Raw genomic sequence first — 21,042 nt, 5'->3', positions numbered from 1 at the left:
ACTGAGAGACCTTGTTAACTCTCCAACTTATGTACTGAGAGTTTGTTAGCTCTCCGGGTTATTCGTACCCCTCTGTGTTCCACACCATGTAACCCCGTTACAACGCCAAACAAACGTAGAGCTCGTGGTCCTTTCGTTGTACATTCCAACGATGCTGCTTAATCGTGTCCACATCGAGCACAACACCTTAGCTAGTCACATGTTGTAGCAATTCTCCAGTTACTTCTAGGTCACTATCGGCAAAGAACGTCAACCGTGACGCGGGTACGTCGCGTGACTTGCCGGTCACTAAATCGCTAGCCACGAAATGTCTCGGGTGAGCCTCCGTCACCACATACGGCCCTACCCAAGTAACTAGAAGCTTGCTCACGTGTTTCTCATCCACTCGAGAACGTAGCACAGAATCTCCAACCGAAAAATTCACTAAGTTTTCTCCACGTTTCTTCTTGTTCAATAAAGTTTGCTTCTCCCTCGCATTACTTACATTTCTGTGCATATTGTGAATAGTAGCACGTAGCTGCGCCAGCGAGCGCTCAATTTTGTCAGAGCTCCCAGCCTTAATGATCTCACCTTGGCCTTGTTTGCGTACGAAAGCATGGTCAAAAACTTGACGGCGGCGACAGCCCCGTAAAAAGTTTCAGTGATGACTTGTAGGCTAGCGAGGGTAGAGGTGTGTGGCTCAAGCTAGACTGTACTACAGAGACCAGTGACTCCCCGTCACGATGGTTCACTTTGTACTCCAAAATCATACTTAAAAAAACTTGTAGAATATCCCATTTAGCTGCTCAATAGATCCATTTATCCACGGACAATATGCCACCAAAAATTCGTGATCGCACTTCAGCTTACTCCTCAAGGTGTCAGCCACTTCACATTTGAAATGAGTGCGTCACTTCGTCACTAATCCATAGCTGCGGCAGGAATGCCGCTGTAGAATAGCCTCGGCGACCACGGCACTGGCCGGTGACTCACAGACTACTAATTCACAAAAATGACTACAATCGTCCTTCAGCGCCAGTACGTACTGGTTGACTCCAAATGATTAACCTATAAATAAATAGTCATAATGTAGCGCTTCATTCCACGTGTGATCACGGTACGTATCTCCCCATGGACTCGGAATGATCCCCCCGTTCTTTAATGTGCATACACAGCTGGCACTTCGCCAGGAAGCGCTCTACGTACACACGGAGCCGTTCAATCGAGAACGCACTGGCCAACAGGGCCATTATTGCATGCCGACCACGATGGCCTTGAGGCTCACAATGCAATATAATCACCCGCCGACGCAGCAATGCATGCTCTTCGGTTGGTATCCACAGTAATTTTCCTTTTACTAGCAGTCCATCAGACAGTTCTACCAGCCATGATAGTAGTTGCCGCGGTACGTGTCGCTTTTGAGCCCGCGACACTGTGTCAAGTGTCGGCCATACAAATTTTTCATCGTCCAGAGAGCAGAGCGATCTTTGCTCCTGCTGTTGGGCCCGACGGGTATGCACTCGGCGCACGTGAACAGGTTCTGTTGGCTGGCAAGCCCATAGGCTCAACATATCAGCCCACACGTTAGCGGCCCCAGCGATATGATTGATAGCGTACCGAAAGTCACTCAGCTTCAGTGCCCAGCGAAGGAATTTACCACGAATATGCTTCTTGATATTCTCCGCAGGCGCAAATACATGTATCAAATTTCTGTGACCGCAGAACATCCAAACGCCTCTCGGTCTCATCATTAAATACTGTAACGTTTCGCAGGCAGTGACTAGGAAGAACGCTTCCTTCTCAATTATACTCCAATTCACTTGAGCATCAGTAAATGTGCCACTTAGACACGTCAAACGTCGGTGAGACTGCTCGCTTACATGCTTTGTAGAGTCCCAATTCTCACCTTCAGTCACTAAAATGCCCCAGCCCTGGTCAGAGGCATCCGTGCCTAGCATTATGTCTCAATCGGCACTGGGGTCGTGTAGAGTAGCAGATGTAGCTAGCAACCGACGGACTTTGTCACAAACTACTCGAAGCTCAGCAGTTAACACTATATGCACCACGGCGGCAGCTCGCTTCGACTACTTTTTGCTCCGGAGTGCAACGTCAAAACACTGCTGAAGTGGCTTTACAGCTACTGCGTAGCTATCGCAGCCAATTAGTTGTTCACAAGAACTGCTGTAGGTCTGCCGCCGTCAGCGGGTACGACATTTCCCGTAGTCACCGTATGCGCTCATTTGGCATGCGTTACTCCAGCGCAATCTAAAGTTTTGCCACACCACCCCACGCTTCTCTGATAGACTAGATTTGTTCACACTCAGTTTCAAACCAAAGTCGTTTACCAAAGAAAAACGTTTTGAAGCTTCTCTAGGTACTCATCAATTTTACTACCATACAGTAGGAGGTCATCTACCCAAACTAGTAGGTGCTTATACTGTAATTTCTTAAAACACGTCTCCATCGTTTGCTGAAAATGGACCGCATCATCACTACATCCTTGTGGCACTCGAATAGGTGTATACACTTTACTATCGGTCATGTACGAAAGAAACGCCTGACACTCCTTTGCCAAAGGGAGCTGCCAAAAAACTTTTAGAAAGTCAAGCAAACCGAAATGATCCATACCACATACGTGCTCCGTAATGGCAAAAAGAATTGGCATCACACCCGCCGCAGCTTCAGTCTCAGTATTCACCGCACGGTAGTCACTGGTCTGTCGGTATTCGTGAGAGCCGGGCTTCCTCGCAGGTGGTGCTGGACTGGCCCATCGACTGTGTGGGTTTTTGTACCCTCTAGCTCAGTGTTAAAGCCTCTAAAAAATTGCTCTTAAATGCGGCGGATACTGCCTCGCCTTGCACTTCCACGCTTAGCTTTACTAACAGCGGTGGAACCGCTGCCGGAGGGTCACCACCGAGTTTCAGTCTCCAAATGTCAAACATCACTGTTTCTTCAACAAATCATATCTTCGCTTGCGTGGAAACCCGTTATCAATGGCCATATCCACTAGATCATCAGCTCCAGCTCTCACCATACTGTCACGTTTCACACCGATCTCAAAGTCGTCATTCCATTTCTCCAGCTTCATCGCTGGATCCTTTGTCATCAACTCTCTAAGCTTTATTCTGCTGATGACGCTTGTATCTGCGCCTGGATCAGCACAAAAGGGCATCGAGTGCACAGTGTTTAGCTCAACTAGCTTTACAGACCCAGACAGGGCACTCTTAAATGCGCTTAACACTTCAGTCATGAGCGACCTTCGTGCGGTCACCTCCCACGGTTGCACCGCTCATGCTGCTGCCGTAATAGATCGCCTTTTCCTCGTGAGTCGCAGCTGGGCACTTCACGAACCAATGATCTCCCTTACACTTGAGGCAACCACCGATCCGATTTGCAGCTCCTGCTATTGAAGGTCCCTGTTGGACGTCCCGACCTTGCTTTCTACTCACAGTATTCTTTGGCTGGCTTCGCTTCGTCACTGTCCTAGGTCATAAATTATTTTTTCTTTGGGATACTCGATTCCCGTGATCTGTTCAGTTCCCCCCCCTCTCGAGTCGAACTGAGTTACCGCTTACGGCACTGAAAGTCTCTCTGTACTAAAGAGCTTTCTCCAAATGAGCTTGAAAAGTACCTTTTCGTCACTACGCGCAGCCCCATTCTGATATGTCAGAATGGACCCTATCTCGTCCCGCAGTGCCTGAGGCTCAAGAGTCGCGACTAGCAATATGCACCTCAACTTTTGACCTTCTTGGTCAATAAAGAATTTGCACCATGCTCCCCCGTTCGCACTTCCCACTCACCAACATCAAAACTACGCTTAATGCATGATGTTGCAGCACTGAATACCACAAATTATTCCCATTGCGTGGGTACGCTTGCCAGCATTGTGTCGCGCAGGTGTTTTATGCTAGAGAGAGAAACCCAGGAATGCCTTCGGGCTGTCGCGAACTTGATGTATGCTTGTGCATGGCAGTAATGAGATGGCTTGTTATGGTAGCCTGGTGATACTCACTGTTGAGCCAAGTCGGGGGTGCTTCCCCAGCAGACGTTTTAGCTGGGGTCAGTTTAATTCGATCCTGTTCGTCGTCGTGCTACCGGCCGGGAATAATTTTCTCCTGACGTATTCTGCCCACATTCCAACACAAGATTTCCAATTCGCCCCAAATTATTTCTGCAGTGCTGGGTATTCTAGCTCACCAATTTGTCTGAGCGTGGATACTTCTGAGGCGAACGTCATTTAGGTTTTGCTGTTTTCATTCAGCAGCACAGCCTACAACATACCGTTTACAACACAACAAACAACACAAGCTAGCAACGCAACAAACAACACAGCACAAACACACACCAGTATATCAGTTTCGCGAATGCCGATTCCCCCGTTTCCATCTCTGTTACCTTCAAAGTGTACTCTGTTCGCTTACACACCTTGCACCAGTACGTTAGCGCATGAAACTGACAAAGTAGAGCATCAGCGCCAGGAAATGCCTTCCTCATCGCTCGCCACTCAGCGATGTCCTTATCAATGACGACGATCTGGATTGATTGCCAGGATGGATTCTTACGTTTGAAAAACTCAACAATGCGTTTAATCGTGACAGCGGTTTGGTCGAGGGCTAGAAAATTAATTACAGGCATTCCCCTGCCTGAAGCAATTGTAACAACAATACTCCCGGTAGCATATGCACGAGTTTGATATTGAATTTCATTTCAAGAAAACAATAATTATCGACGTTACCCAGATGATATCCCAAATTATTGGTCATATGTGTCCAGTCCATATCTAGCGTGTCGCCACATCGTGCAAGACACTTTTTCTGAATGCACGTTTGCATCGCAATCACACAAGTGATATCCACTTGGTCCTGAACTAGTAGGACGTCATTGCCGGCATTTCCGTCAGCAAAATAATCGAAAATAGTTTTGGCGCGCTCGAGGGTTGTCGTGCCCAATACTTGACGGAGAAGAATTCTCGTTTGTTGTGGTGTTAAAACCATATCTGGGTATCATCAATGAAATATAGGAGAGTGATTATAAAATGAGTTAGCAAAACTAAAAAACAAAAACTGATACTGCTACGGACAAATTCACCAGCGACATCCACCAAGCTGATTCGAAAGATATCGGCTGATATCAGAAGTGCTCGTTTTCATTTCTGTCAGAGGCCCAAGCTCCTCGCGCACCTGGGGAGGGACCGACAACAGCTTGGCCCCGCGATAGGAATCGAAGATATTCTTGCTTGTATTGTGATTGTGTGTGGATATCTAAGCAAAACATAGTTATTAAGAAACGTACAGACAATGCAACGTAATATCCATACCTCCTAGTCCGGGTCCAAGGTCACCTTCCGTTTGGCAACTCCTTTCTCGACTACCTGGACAGCTCGCACCAGGAAACTTGCCATGCATCCCGTGTATTGCAAGTCACAATCACGCCGTCCATCACCACGAGCCGTCTATGTTGCGCCATGAGTGCACCACATTCGCTTATAACTGTGGGAAAACCGCTCGGAAATGCTCTTTACTCTAGAGCGACTTTGCTAAGCAACACAACAAGCAACACACACAAATTGCATACCAAACAACACAACAAAATTCAACAATGTTAGTAACAGCGCACGCTTTTCATGTGCCAGTAGAATGCGGACCTGTTGTACTTTGCACGAGTTTCAGAGCTTCGAACACGATAGTACTGATTATTTTCAGTTTCGTAAGACCGACGGGCCTCTTGAATAGTCTCCAACCTTTCAAACGTCATCACAGGAAGTGGTGGCTTGACGTTTTCGACAGCATGGTGTGCCTTCATCATCTTTTCATGACTGGCGTACGTTTTGTCAAGCGTCGCACTATTTTGCTCTTCGCCGACACCGTGAAATGAGCCCCAGTTAAGCCCAGGCTCTTTGTGCCGGGTTTGGTCGCTTCGGTGAGGGATCTTGGTTTTCGTTCATCTCAGAGGCACCATGACAGGATATGCGGGTGCACGCTACCGACAGTTGCTTCCGTTTGCGGCTTTCTTTGATGACATTGGTCCGGGCGGCATCAACAAATGCGTGTGCATAGGCTTTAGTTTTGTAATAATGGAAAGCAATATGCAAGCAACATAGTAAGCAACACAAGTAACGTATTAGCAGCAAAAGAAAATAGTCCGGGATATATTCCTGTATCGGCCAACGCGTTGTTATCACCCGGCTTCGCGGCGGAGGCTTTGGTGTCTGCAGCCACGGTCTTCCCGCGCGCAGCGTCATCCTTCTCACCCGCAGCCACGTCTATCGCACCCGCAGCGCCCTGAGCCCCGGAAGGGCTGTCTTTATCGTCCGCCGCAACGCTCTTCTCTCCGGAAGCGCCATCCTTATCGCCCGCCGCAACGCCCTTATCCTTCCCGCCCGGTAGCGTATCGACCTTGCGTGTATCATCGTAGGATTCGCTCCCCAGGTCCTCCACGTCTACATCCTCATTTGCGATATCCTCCTCCGTAACCAGAGGGTCATCGACGTATTCTTCGTCGCTACTGACATCGTGTATAAATCCGCGTCCAGCAAGTAGATAGTCGACATGCCGTAGACAGCGCCCTATACATGATAGAACATAACGTTGTAGATTAGGTCAGCGTGTTGCAGGCTGCCTGTCACTCTGTCTCCCGTGTCTTACATGTGCTCTGAGCTTCTCGGCGAGCTTGCTGCTTCTGCATCTTGCCCCCCCCCCTTCTCAACTTACCCAGCAACACAAAACGCTTCCAAAAGAAAAATCGTCATGTTGTAGTAATGTTGCGGTACCGACCCCGACTACGCTGTATCATCGAATACGATATTTAAATATTGATCTGGTATCCCTGGTAGATATGAGCCCTGGTTAGTCTCCGATTTGAGCATCTGGTCGGAAAACGCATTGTGGCACCTTGCAAATGCAAGAATCTTAAGGCCACATCGAGGCATGTATTTACCATAGTCTGTGTTGTCATGTGATTCGCTCGTGTCGGAGCTGGTGGCTTCACTCCGGGGAGACGACCCAATCGGAGACTTTGCAGTCCACCACGTACGTGGCTACTTAAGCCGCCATTGGTTTCCGTCGGCAGGATCTCCTCTATGGCCTCCGCGTGACATCAGCGGTACTGAAGCTTGTCCATGTCGTGTAACAGATTCACGAGCTGAAACCAGTCCAGGCGACCCGCAGCACGTGCTGGAGGCTGGATAGCAAGGAGGCCGAGTTCAACGAGCCCACATATCCCTGACTTGCGTGTCCATACCAAGAGCCCATTGGTTTCCAGAGGTAATGAATCTTCCCCATGTCGTGAAACAGACTCACGCCGGGCTGCCTGAAGCAAGTACCTTAATGATCTGTAGCCCGTGCTTAAGACTGGATAGTGGCGAGTCCGGATCCGACGAGTCCATGATCCTTCAGTGCCGAGAAGACCTCCCACGTAGTCATCGTGGAAAGGGCCCTAGTTGTCCTGCATTTTCTCATTTTAGACCACGGTCCGGTTCTTCCGTAGTGGATGAAGACGAGTGCGTATCGGCCGATCGCTACTTCCAGCGTGGGCTTGTATATAGCAGCCATGGATAAAACCCTCTGGTACTACCGCATTTCGCATGTAGAGAGCTGCAGCTGCTTATGAGCTACACCCTATTATTAACCAATCACTAGGCATTCTGTTTTACCGCGTGAGAACGCATGTAGAGAGCTACACATCTATTTTACCGGTATACCGGTGTATTTTTTTCACAAAAGATAAGCCACTAGTTTCAATGGCGCGCCAGCGTCCGAAGGGAAGACCAAGCCGCGGTGGTGCAGTCCGACATGCCCAGCTGTACAAGATCACAGCAGCGTCTGCTCAAAAGAAGCTGACTGTTCTAGATCATCTAGCGGGCTCAGAGATGAGAACCACAATATCGCACTTTTATCCTAACCTTGCTTCCTCTGCCTACAGCTCCAAATGAGCGACTATCTACCGCTGGGCTCGCAGTCGTGCCAGCTTAGAGGCTGCTCTAGCTGAAGGTAAGGGTGAGCATAGAAAGGTGCGAAATGTGGGTATGGGGACAATCCTGTCGCAAGCCAGCGAGTCTGAAATCGCCGAATGGGTCAAAGAGCGCCGTGGTGATGGCATTCCCGTTTCTACTGGGCTGCTACCAAGCCCCAACGGCATCGCATCGGCCGATCTTAATGTGGATTTAGAGAGGCTATCTCTGCTTGAAGGTCCAACCGTAGAAGAAGAGCAGGACTTCGAGTTTACCGGTAGTGACATCCAAGAGGAAACAGTGGTGTAACTAAAATTTGGTACAGTTGCTCTTTTTTGCTGTTGCACGTTTGTTTTTGGGTATTCTTGAATTATTCTCTAAACCTGTCGTCAGTGGGGTAGCTCTCTACATGCAAAGTGCGGTATAGTCAGCGGGGGGCCAAAAAGCGCTGTAATCGTTGCTATATGATTTGACGGATGGACCGCAGCCTTTGGCTTGGACGAGTTGCACTTGTTTGACGGTAAGTAGGCAAATTGGACGAAGTGTAGAGCTTCGTTTCATTGCGGCCCTTTCTACTTTGTGTACCGTATCGCATAGTTAACCCCTTCCTTACCGACGTCGTAAGATACGCCATAAATGAATTCATATGTCGTATTATACGACGTAGAGCGCAGGACAATAGGAAATGGCTCAGGTAATACTTTATCCATGTCATTATAATTTAATAAGACCCGAAAGGTCAAAACGAGAAAAATTAGAAACAGGTCAGGGGTAGGGTGCAGCAAGGAGAGGCGGAGATAACGGGAATGCGATACGCGGATACAGAGGAAATGGCCAACGATGCCAGTCATTACAGAATTTGCCGGATGGCCCGCATCCGCTCCAGCTTGCGTCAAACCCGCTGCTGTTGCTGCAGCGACAAGTGACATAGATTTCAGACATCTCTGGCGGCAATTGCGAGGTGCAGGATGGACAGCCAAGCGTCCTCGGGTTATTCAGCGTGAGTGGAGCTACGTTAGTCCAGACGACGCGGAAACGTTTGTCGGTGAGGATGCAGTAGTACTGTTTGCTATTAAGTCTGGATTGATCCAGGACATTGAAGGCAGTGAGAGCGCAGACAGACGGAGATAGCGGGATTGAAACAGCCGAGGCCACAGCGACTGAAGGATTCCAAGAAGGTGCTGGGGATGCTGTGGCTGACGACGTCCGTCCGTCTCAAATCGACACTACTGCTTAGCTATCCCAAAACACCTTGGATGAGTTGTTTGGAGCATCCAGCGACTCGGATGTGGAGCTTTCGCAGGCGGCGGTGGCTCGGGTGTTTAACCTATCGCTAAGCAGCGTACCGTCGGCGGAGCAAGATCAAGAAGCAGCCACCAACCTGCCGCTACTGTCAGAAGCGTCTGGAGCCGAAAGCGATGCTACCCCAGCGGCGACGCCAGATGCACCAACAAACCGCATTTTGCGGCCGAGAAACGGCGTCAAGAGCGTTCCAGACGACGAGGATTTGGACGCTTATGAGAGCTTCAGTTCCGAGGATAGTGCTGCAGAAGGCTTGTATGATAGAAGTGATGATGTTGGCCGCCCCGCGGCTGCTGAAGACGACATGGATTTGGTATCGGAAAGCGATGAAGTGGAGATGGACGAAGCCTTCGTTACGTCGCTTCAAATTGGTGCAGAGACGCTGAGCAAGAGCGCGACTCAGCCGCGATCGGGGGCTTTACGTGGGATGCAGTGGACAACAGCAACGTCGTCGTTCGAGGAAAACGTTCCCGCGTATCCTGGGCTCAACATGGAAGATGTTCAGCCGACGCAAGAGCTGCAACGCATTTGCCACTCGCCACTACTTACCTTTTTCTACTTCATGCCCAAGCCACTATGGGTAATGATCGGAGCGGAAACCAATAGATACAGTCTACAAGAAGTGGACCGTCGAGCACGGCTCATACTATCTAGGCAAGCCGACCATCCGCACGAGAATCGCGAGACCATTGTCTAGATCCGCCGCCGTTTGAGAGCGTCTCCTGCCCACCAGACGCACGTGATCCTGCATGTGATTGAGCTTCGCGTTGCCCGTATGCGGTGTCCACAGAAGTGCCGCTTCTCAGCTCACTGGTCGATGTTAGTCGATGGCGCTGTTCCCGCCGGAACGTTTGGTCAATTCATGGGTCGTAACCGGTGTACAGATATTCTACGTGATATCCATTTCGCTGACAACGAAGCGGAGCGGACGCGCGACAAGCTCTGGAAATTGCGTCCCATTGTCGACAAGTTACAGCAGCGGTTTTTGTCTGGATGGTCGCTACCGGGTGTTTTTTATCTTTTGATGAAGGCGTCTTGCCCTCTACGTCAAAGCGGAACACCACTCGTATGTTTATGCCAGATAAGCCTCATCGAAAAAGTTCATGTTGTGTGACTCCGGGACAGCTTATTGTCACAAGTAATGTGTATGGCGTAAGTTTCTACTTACAAACTAATATCTAACTTCTTATGTCGTAGCTATCTAGATTCGAGATGTACGCTGGCAACGTAATGTTGAAGAAAACGGTGATAGCTCATTCGACAACAAGACAGGTGCTGCTGCTGTCGTGCGTAACCTGAAGACAGTTCTGAATGAGAGCACACGTCACCAATGGCATCTTGTCGTATTTGACAGATTCTATACGTCAATTCTATTTGCTGTGGAGCTGCTAGGAATGGAAGTCTACGTGATTGGCACCATTATAACGGACCGGCTTGGATACCCGAAAGAAGTGAGAGCGACCCGAAAGACACGAGCAGCAGCAATCCCCCGCGACACTTTCACGTTTGCCCGTTCTGTTGATGTGCCGCAGATGATTGCTTTTCACTGGTGGGACCGAAAGCCGGTGCATTATCGGTGCACCGGCTCGGCCATGGCTGCTTCTACGATCAAGCGGAACCTCAAGCAGGTCGGCTCGGTCACCGTTCCATGCCCAGCTGCAGGAAACGACTATCAACGCCGGATAAGCGGAGTTGACGTGCAGGATCAACTCCGCCTCCAGACGCTCTCACTCCAGACCTCTACCTGGTTTTCCAAGTACTATAAAAGCTTGTTCTTGGGGTTCGTCGACCTAGCGCTGGGGAACGCATACATTTCCCATAAGGCGACGGCTCGGCTTTACGGTACAGCAGCGATGACTCGGGGCGAGTGGTTTTGCGACCTGTAAAACCAACTTTTGTAGCTCAAAGCGGAAGACTTTGCTGGTGTAGCGGCTACGCCGCCGCCAAGCAATCAGAAGCGTAGGCGTGCATCCGTTCGGTTGACGCACGAGCTGGAGCAGTCGGATGACTGGGTAACGGTAAGTGGAGTTCAAAAAGAGACGTCAGAGGTCTTGTAAGGTATGTGCACTCCTGAGGACCAATCCGAAGAAAAAATCGTTTACGACAACTTACTTCTGGGAGCGCTGCTCGGTCGACAACGCCAAGTGCTGACTGTGTAACAAGCTGCGGCATACTTACAAAGGTGAAGCGAAGACGGACTTCGCTATTTGGCATGATGACTTTGACGGTGGTCAAAGTATTCCTGTGGCTCTGGGCAAGAAGGTCGTCCTGCGCCGCCCTGGTAAGACGGCGGGTGAACGGAAGAAGACGCGACGGGAATTGGAGCTCCGCGGCGACGATGTTGATGACGAAGGAACGGGAAACGTAGCTGGCAGTGCGAGGATTAGTACTGCCTGGGCCACAGGCTTTGGAGCCAGCACGATGAGCTGACATGCAAGCGATGTTGAGTGTTAGGTGCAAATGTACTTTTTTAAATTTATGACTTTTTTGTTTCCTGTTTTACCATGTGTTTCGATTTGGTTGTGTTACTTTTTGGTCGCTTCTGCTGTCAACCGGGGTAACTTACGACATCTAGGAGAGGAAGGCCGCCATCTATGTAGTATAATTGACGACATCTCTAACAAAATCTGTTGAAATCTTATGCAGTTTCCCGCAGGCGGTTATGTACGCCATATTATATATACTGTGAAAATCTTCGTCGTATTATACGCCGTAAAAGTACCGTGATTAACGTGTTCGGAGGCCTGAATTCCGGTAAGGAAGGGGTTAAAAAGTCATGAGCTTAGAAATCACAAAAACAGAGGAGCCTTTGCATCATTAAAGACTTGTTGCACGAATGTTGCTTGCTCTCACGAGGAGGGCCAGTAGTTAAACTGAATCTAAAACACAATCCTGAATTAAACAGGGCGGCTTTTGTCCCGAAGCGTCCTAGATTAGTCACAGCAATAAACTCATGTGACATATCGACATGTTTCCCACAGTAAGCATCTCTGTACCGCAATAAAACCGATTGTTCTCGTGAACGCCGTACATAGAGTATGATTCGTTCCAACGCTCCAGAACTTAGTTCCGTGCGTGATCTAAGACGCATTCAGCTGTTTATAATCATAATGTGGAATAAATGAAAGTTTCACACAGGAATAGACTCCAACACAGCTTTCGCACAACAAATGTGTCTAAGTTAGACTTTGCCATTTTGTATGAACTGTAGTATCGTATCTCCCTATCGCGCTTACGCACTTCGTAATACTGAAAGTTCCGGTTGTTTCGGTCAAATTAAATGGCGTTCGACTATCAGTTCCCATTTTCCCACGGCGGTCAAAGTACCGCAATCACCCCTCTGCAGTGCCGTAGGATGAATTCTTGTACTCTTAATCCACCAAACATATCCGCCCTCAGCAACACCGTGATCGGCATAATCATGCAGCGATCTACAAGGACAACTCGATGCGAGCCAGCTCCTTCCGTTCGAGATACCAAACGCAACATCGTTGGTAGCGCACACGCCTTCCAGCAGCAGTCGAAACGTCACACTTCTCGAGCCTACTCTCGCCACGCACCCTACCAACACTCTTTTTTTACCACACAGAGCGTCAGTAAAACCCCAGCCAAGATGGCCACAGAGACACTGCTCTCATCACCCGTCACCGACCTTCTCGGACAGACCGATCTATTGTCTGGTCGGAGACGAGCTTCATGTCTTGCATCCGATGTCAGGACTGTCGAGAACATTATGGCGAGCATCCAAGGTGCCGACCACCACATCACGGCTGAGTTGCAGCAAGCCATCGTGGCGGAAGCCTTGAAGAAGAAGATTCGCCACCGACAGCGGTGCCGTATCAACCAGGCGCGCTACCGGCAGAGACGGATGCACCAGGAGAATCAAGTCGAGGGTCGCATCGCCAAACTGAGATCAGAGATTAAGGAGCTCGAAACGAAGTTCAACAACATTATTCGCCCCCCAGTGGGGGGGCCCCCACCAACACCAACGAGCTGGGCTTTGGCATCCGAGTACTTTCGGCAGCTCAATTGCTACTTTTCGTCACCCAGAACGATGCACAAGATAGCACGCCAGTTTCTCCGCGAGACCATGGCACTCGACGTCATGGACGGCTCATTATTTGGAGCTAATGCGCAACTGGATAGCTAGAGGCTACTCGCTCTTTCCTTGATCGACGCTCGTGTAGACCTTAAGGGCATGAAAACACCAGCGCCCGACACACTGAGTGCTGCCACTGTCACCAGCCTGACCATCACAGAGAAGACGCTAAGCATCGTGTTCCCACACCTGAACAGCGATGGCGTCGGAGGCAAAGAGGGCGGTATTTGGTCTCCTCTTGCGGTCAGACTGCTGGATCGAAAGATCGTTATGCATGGTTCGGTGCTCTCTCGCTGGGGTAGCGTAGCAGGAAAAGTGACGAGTATTCACACGCAGGCGGACATGATACGTCCGATGCTGACGCTGCTCGGTAGCTTAGAAGACGTGACTTGCGTTTTTGACAAGGCACTAGTGACACCCGAAGGCACTTGTGACACCCGAATGCAGAATTTCTACTTATAGAAGAGGTTCACTCTTATGGACAAAGTACAACAGAATAGTAAGCAGTTTGAAATCGGCTTCGGTTCATCAGCCTAGCAGCTCTGCTGTGGAACTTCGATTTTCAGACCCCGTTCAGCAATGCTACATTCTGTAGTAGTAAGGTTGTGAGTACCCAATTTTGGTAATAGACAGCTAAAACAAAAGCTAGCTCCCGGTGTGGTTGGTACCCCGTATTAGTTGGTAACAAGCGTCTCGCCGCCGGTCTTACGACCAGTGAGCTTAGTATGTTGGTTCAAGAACCTCTAACAAATCGACAGTCGGGTGTGACTCGTGCCTTGTAGAAGGCACAAGACACGTCCTCTAAGCTACCTAGCAGGTTCAGCAGTGGTGTCACCAAGTCTGCTTGCGCGTAAATGCTCGTCACTTTCTCTGTGGCCCTATCCCAGCCAAACGTTACCGACCCTTGCATGACGATCTTCTTATTCAGCATTTTAGCAGCTACGGGAGACCACACCCCACCTTTATCCACACCGACGCCATCGCTGTTAAGGTGAGGGAATGCGCGGCGAAGCGTGTTGTCTGTGATGGTTACAGAGGTGCTAGTACCAGCTACCAATGTGTCAGAAGTTGGTGTCTTCAAGCCCTTGAGTTCCACACGAACATCGTCAAAGTAGTAGGCGAAGAATCGCCAGTTGTCCAATTACGCTTCAGGGCCATACGTTGCACCATCAATGCCATCAGCGGCCATCGTATCGTTGAGAAACTTGGATGCCATCTTGTACAGCGTTCCGGGCGACGACATGTAGTAATTCAACAAGCGAAAGAACTCGGATGCCAACGGCCAATTCGTTGGAGTTGATGGAGGGAGAACAGTGTCGGTGCTCTTCCTTTCTAGGCCTTTGATCTCCGCTTTCAGTTTATTGATCTGATCTTCAATTCCAGTTTCGACTTGCATCTGCCTCTGTCGGTAGCGTGCCTGGTTGATACGACAGCGCTCTCGGTGACGGATCTTCTTCTTCAAGGCTTCAGTCACGATCGCCTGCTGTAACTCCGGTGTGATATGGTGGTCAGCCCCTTGGATACTTTCAATAATGCTCTGTACAGTCTTTAGATCGGACGAAAGGCATGAAATTTGTCTTCGCCCCGAAGTTAAATCAGTTTGCCCGATAAGCTGGGCGACTGATGACGAGAGCACAGTTTTCTTGGACGTCGCAACTGACACCTTAGCGGGACTCTCATGGGAGCCTTTGAATAGCTTTTTGTATAGCTCGTGGCGTTGGGTCTGACGTCTGGGCTTCTGTTGGCAGGAGTGCGCAACGTTGGCACTGTTCCCCATGCGATTAGACGTTCTGTCACGCGCATTCCAGGTCGAACGCTGCATGACAGCTCCAATCACGGCGTCGCTTAGTGCCGAGCTATTAGGCGGAAGGAGAGCGTACGAATTCATACTGCAGATACAGGATGCCGGCGATTGGTGAGGCGCTTACCGTTCTGCGATAGTCGAAGCAAATTGGAAACTGTTACCTAGTAGTCGAAGAAGCCAGGAGTCTGCGTCACCAGCTGGAAGCTTACGCGCTTTACGGATTACGAACTCTCGGGAGAGTAGGTAAACGGGATCTATCACGTGGATAGGGTGGATCCCTTTTAGTGTCTTCAACGTTACGTGTTATCGCTGTACTTAACGTTAGAATTTTACTGTAGTGTCTTCAACGTTACGTGTTATCGCTGTACTTAACGTTAGAATTTTACCGGTACCGCTAAAAGAACTGCGCAAAGATACCGTTATTTGCGCCCCTTCGATACCGCCGATCAGATTTGTCGAGTCAACACTTCCGACCGCTCAAAACTTCGCCATTCGAGTACTAGAGTAGCCATGGATCCATTGCTGCCGCCGATATCAACGGTGTGGTCTCAGGGCATGTCTTCCGGAGCCAGTGACCATCACGAAGAAGTACTACGACATCAGGATGACCGTAGTGGTCTGGGATCAGTTGCGAACACGTTTGCGTTGCGCGGTCAACCGCTCAGCCGAACATTTAACGAGTTACATTCGACTAGTCCGCCAATACGTACCCGTCTTACCTTTGATGACGCCGACAATACGGACGCTAGGCCGGCTGGGCCTTGTTACGGGGCCCTAACAGGACACGATCACGACGTTGCTGCTGAAGTAACCTCCGCGAATATAACTTCTCATCATGATGGTGTAGCTACGAGATGTCCGACACGCAAGCGTCCCGATTCTCACGGTCTTGTAGGACCTTATAAACGTCTTTTCGTGGGTCCTAGTGGTCACGAAGTATGTGAAGCTACTACACCAGCAAATACTCCAGCAAAAAGAACAAGTACACCGCAGCGCGGATCAATTTTGCGCAATCGTAATGCTACGACTAGTGCTCGCCGCAAGCGTGTTGGTAAGTCTCCCGCCAGTGCGACGCGTCAAAGTGGTATGGACAGCGTTCAGCGTTCACACTCAAATCAAACACCAAGTAATTCCTACCGTGACCACAGTAGCAAGACTCCCGGCAGTTCTCAGCGTGGGCGTAGCCACAAAACGCCAAACAGCTCTCAATCAACACGCCGTAGCAGGACACCGAGTAGCGCGCAACGTGGTGGCAGAAATGGGTCCTCTGGTTCAGCGTTGGCGCTTTCCAGACCACGGCGGATCTTGTTCAACATGCACAAGATGCGAAAGCCTCAACACTGGCGTTTCATCCAGCTTGTTTGCAAGGACGACTATAGCCACATACATATGGACGACTTGCGCTCTGAACACGCCAGGTGCGCCTTTTGCAATAAATGTGATGTTGCGATAGCGTTTGAAAAGTCCAATACCGCCCATGTAACCAAACACATGAAGACACGCCATCCTAAGGAGCTAAAAGAAGCAACAGAAGAAGAAGAATCTCGTCGGAGGAACAAAACGCAGATTTTGGTGCACACAAAGCCGAACAATTTGCCTACAGTATCAGACTATCAAGAAGCTGCAACAGCATAGGAGCAATTAAGGGCTGATGATTTAGCTTCGATCTGGGTTGCTAAGTCAATGCGTCCGCTTTCGATCACTAGCGACAAATACTTTCGCAAGTACTCACGATACATCAACTCAGTGTGCGGCCGAGTTAATATCATTAAGCCATGGAAGACCCGAGAACGTGTTGAAGTAATTGCCGCTGAACTTCGAGAAACATTAAAGGAGAAAGTCTCTGCTGAGTGCGATTATTACTCCGCGTCAAGTGATATTTGGACATCCAGAAGCAAGCTCGCATTTATATGCCTTACGCTACACTATCTGGATACTTTGTTCAAAATGCACAGTTGGGTACTCGAAGTGAAGCTCCTACCGGGAAAGCACGATGCTTACCACATTGCAGACTCATTGGAGAAAAGCATGCTGGAGTGGGGTCTACAGACTAATAAGTGCGTCAAATTTTTGCGTGACGGTGCATCAAACGGAGTTAAAGCCTGTGACTTGCTCCATCTCGACTTGATGTCATGCTTAGCGCATTGTTTGCACCTAATTGTTGGCTCTGGAATTGTCAAGAAAAAAGCTGACAAAACATCTAAAGAAATGCTAGCGGCAGCAAAGACGGATGGTGAATTCGATGATGCACTCGAACAGGAGGCCTGCGAAGAAGTTGACAGGTATATCGCAGAGTCTTGTGAATCTTCTCGTTCAGATTTGAAGAAATTACGTGGAGTTGTTGAAAAGTTTCGCAAGCTTGCAGTGTTCTTCAGTCGTTCAGTAAAAGGATCCGATTGCCTGAAAAGCCTTCAAAGTAAAGAACTTCTTCCTAAGACCGACTGTGCTACTCGTTGGAATAGCACATACGCCATGCTCTTACGTATGTTAGAGTTACGCAGTGCACTAGCTGCCTTTTTTGATCTGGCGGCTAGGACTGGTGAATTTTCTTACCCCACTTCCGCACACCCTACGGTCGAGGACCCGGCTTACTTTTCGGTGCTTAGTCACATTACTTGAGCCTTTCGCCAAAGCTACCGATGGTTTGGGAGTACAGAAGTACCCTACATTGGTAATTGCCGTTCCAGTACTTCGGTCAATCGAGAGGAAGCTAAACAACGCCAATATTTTTGATCCGATCATTCGATCGGTTGCTAACGAAGAATTTGGTCCTCGAGTGGAGACATTAATGCATTCAGTCAGAGAAACGTACATTGAGCTCTTTTCCAAGCGGTTTAAGGACAGCTTGCCGCCGGATTTGCTGTGGATTTCAGTGCTGGACCCACGGTCAGCCGAGCTGAAGCACTTGAGTCATGGTGAATCTACACTTGCTGTATCTCGACTCAAAGTTGCAGCTTTTGAGATGGCAAAAGAGATAAATACAAACAAATCCAGTTACAACGAGGCTGCGCAGGTAGCCAACGATTCAGTTCCCCAGTCCGGCTCAACGAGGCAAAATGTAGCTTGGCTGACAGACGTATTTAGCGGTGGGATGGACGAGTATGTGGAAGAACCGCTCAGTGTTGCCGACGATATGCTGAAAGACGAGTGCGAGTCTCAAGTCCGGCAATATTTAAGAGATGCACATGGAGCTCCTGTTACTACTGATGTATTGGACTGGTGGGCGAAACGACGAACTAAATAACCGATCGTATCGGCTTTGGCTAGAAAGTGGCTCGGGTGTATAGCAACTTCTGTGCCGTCTGTAGTGGGTGGCGGCTTGAAAGCCCAACCACGACCACACTATACAGTCGAGAGTGACGAGCAAGCTGGACAACCAGCATGTGGTTGCAGTCAGCCACCAGCGTGCCAGGTTGTTGCAGTTTACAACTGCAAGTTGCAGCTCGTCATCTCAAGCTGGTGAAGGTTCTAGTTAGGGAGTCCTTGCTAGAGGCTGGGCTATCACTGGGACGCTGGTGATAGCTATGTAGAGCTTTGGATTGCATGCATGTTTCTATCTCACTTTACATTTTACCAAGACACAAGCAATACAATCGGCTATACTTTAAGGAAGTACCAGCTTCCTTCGACCGTCTTGTATTCACTACTGCGACCTACTACAAAGAATTCTTTAGCAGTGCTAAGGTCAAGATGACGATATCGACAAGGAGTACTTCGACGACACCAGGGACTTCAACAACGACGCAAAGTCCATCGGGTAACGACTCGTCTACGGTTCCGGTGGCACTGTTTATGCCGCTGGCTGCTCCCCAACTGAGGAGCACGTCTCATGCTGCTCTGGTACAGTGGCGGAAACTTCGCCGCGAGTACGAAGACGAAGTAACGATGAGATGCAAGAACGACGCTGAAAAAATGGCTGAGGTGCTGGTCAGCGTCAAGAAGTCCTTCAATAAGCGACTTCTTGAAGTTTGGTACGAATTTGACTGGGAGGTGGACATTGACACGGTTACCGACGAGTTCATTATCACCAAGGTGGACGAAATCATATCGTCCGTCAAAAACAATACCGTACCAGATGTTGCTACTCTGTTCAAAGAAAATGTAAAAATGGATTTGACAGAAAGCGATGTCAGGGAGCGGGTGATGCAGTTTTTTTGCGAAGAGCCGCGAGTTCATCGAGGAACAGGGCTGGCAGGAGTTCTTCACAGGTAACGAGGGAAAGCGGTTAAAGTGCAAGCTGCTCGTCGAATCTCTCGAGCCCCGCAGTCTCCGCGAGGAGATTACTACTACCATCAAATACCAAGCAAGGATTGCCAAGGAGAGTGAAAAAGAGCTTTTTAAACTCATCCTGGACAAGGCCTTTGAGCAAGACCGGAACTTCCAACGCCGAAAGCGCTCTCGTTCCTCAACTCAGTTTGAGCGAACAAAGAAAACCAACGGAACCAAAGAGCATAACGAGCCAAGGGCGAAGTACCGTAGGGTTGAGCGTGGTGGTAAGAAGGCTGGTGGCGGTGACGCTAAGCATGGACAGCATAAAAACGGCAAAGGCACGGGTTCTAGTCCACCAACCGGAGGTTGCTTGCACTGCAAGGGTGATCACTGGCTGGTACACTGTCCGGATGCATCTGCAGACATGAAGAAAGAGCTACTGAAGAAGATGCACGACCGCCGTGATCGCAATAAGGCCCCGAAAAGGGCCGAAAGCGATGCCTGAAGGTTAAGGCGCATTAAGGATTGCCTTTTAAGACACGACAAAACAATTGTTGTTGAAGGAAGGTTGTCCATGCCCTACTGCGCTGACACCGGGGCGGAAAGAAGCATAATCAGTGCTCAAAAATTGCAAGAACTGGAGAAGTTGGGTGGTACTGTGAGAACGACTATACTACCTCGCCCGATTTTCTGTGAGACTGTTGGCAAGTTCCAGATTGTGACGAAACACTCTGTACTCTTGCATGTGATGCTTTATACTGCCGCTGGACCAGTAAGACCTGTGAAGCCCTATGAAGTGCTGGTGATTGAGTCTGACGAGGATGAATTCATTTTGGGTGAGGACATTTTGAAGGACCTTGGTATCAGTATAGACAGCCAGTTGGAGCAGCTGGCGGAAAGGAGTGCGATGGACGATGACGATCCAATTCCTTTTGAAGATGATTTCCTGTTTGGAGTTGTTCCGGACGATGACGTTCGGCGAGCAGTGGAGAATATGATCGCGAAGGCCATCGATAATGGATTTCCGTTGGAGAAGGTGGACAGATTGCGGACGATTGTGTACATGTTCGATGTTTGGAGGTTGAAACTGGGTCCAGATCCCCCTGCTAAGGTCCCTCCACTAGAACTACGCTTACGAAAGGGAGCAAAACCTTTCCGGTGTAAGCCGAGGCAATATCCGCCGCACCTTCGCAAATTCTTGCAGGAATTCAACGACGAGCTAGTTAAACTTGGTTGGGTGTATGAAAACGCATCAAGTCGGTGGGCATGCCCGGCGCTGCCTGTTAAGAAGTCAGGCAAGGACGAATACCGTCAAACCAGCGACTACCGGCCCGCCAATGCTGAAACCGAGCCAATCGCTGGCGTCATGCCTATTCTACAGGTTATTACTGAGCATGTTCGCGACATGAAGTACTTTGGACTTTTTGACTTTATAAAAGGCTTTTGGCAGTTGCCATTAGCCAAAGCATGTCAAGAAATCTTAAGCTACATGACTGATGCAAAAGTATTTACGCCAACCAGAGTTCCTCAAGGCTGTAGTGATGCAGCACTTCATTTTCAGATGACTATGGAGAAGTGTTTCGAGAAATAACTCCATCAGCACTTGCTTATCTGGATTGATGATCTCCTGCTTTATGCAGGCGACGTGGTTACTTATCTGGATAAATTAGAAGAGCTTTTCAGTTTGATGAATGAATTTGG

General features: G+C 49.3%; 1 protein-coding gene across 1 annotated transcript; it reads right to left on the bottom strand.

Annotated features, from left to right (window-relative positions):
• Positions 1–14,061: 14,061 nt before the first annotated feature.
• On the bottom strand, positions 14,062–15,105 carry PITG_07438 (uncharacterized protein; the record flags this gene model as incomplete). Its single annotated transcript, XM_002904419.1, has 2 exons — positions 14,062–14,368; positions 14,474–15,105. The coding sequence occupies 2 exons, from the start codon at positions 15,103–15,105 to the stop codon at positions 14,062–14,064; spliced, it is 939 nt and encodes a 312-aa protein (XP_002904465.1).
• Between the last annotated feature and the right edge of the window lie 5,937 nt (positions 15,106–21,042).

Source organism: Phytophthora infestans, genomic scaffold, assembly GCF_000142945.1.
Source record: "Phytophthora infestans T30-4 supercont1.11 genomic scaffold, whole genome shotgun sequence".
In the NCBI taxonomy this organism is placed as follows: Eukaryota; Oomycota; class Peronosporomycetes; order Peronosporales; family Peronosporaceae; genus Phytophthora; species Phytophthora infestans.
The sequence above is the reverse complement of the archived record's forward strand: the minus strand, read 5'-3'. Positions and strand labels throughout refer to the sequence as shown.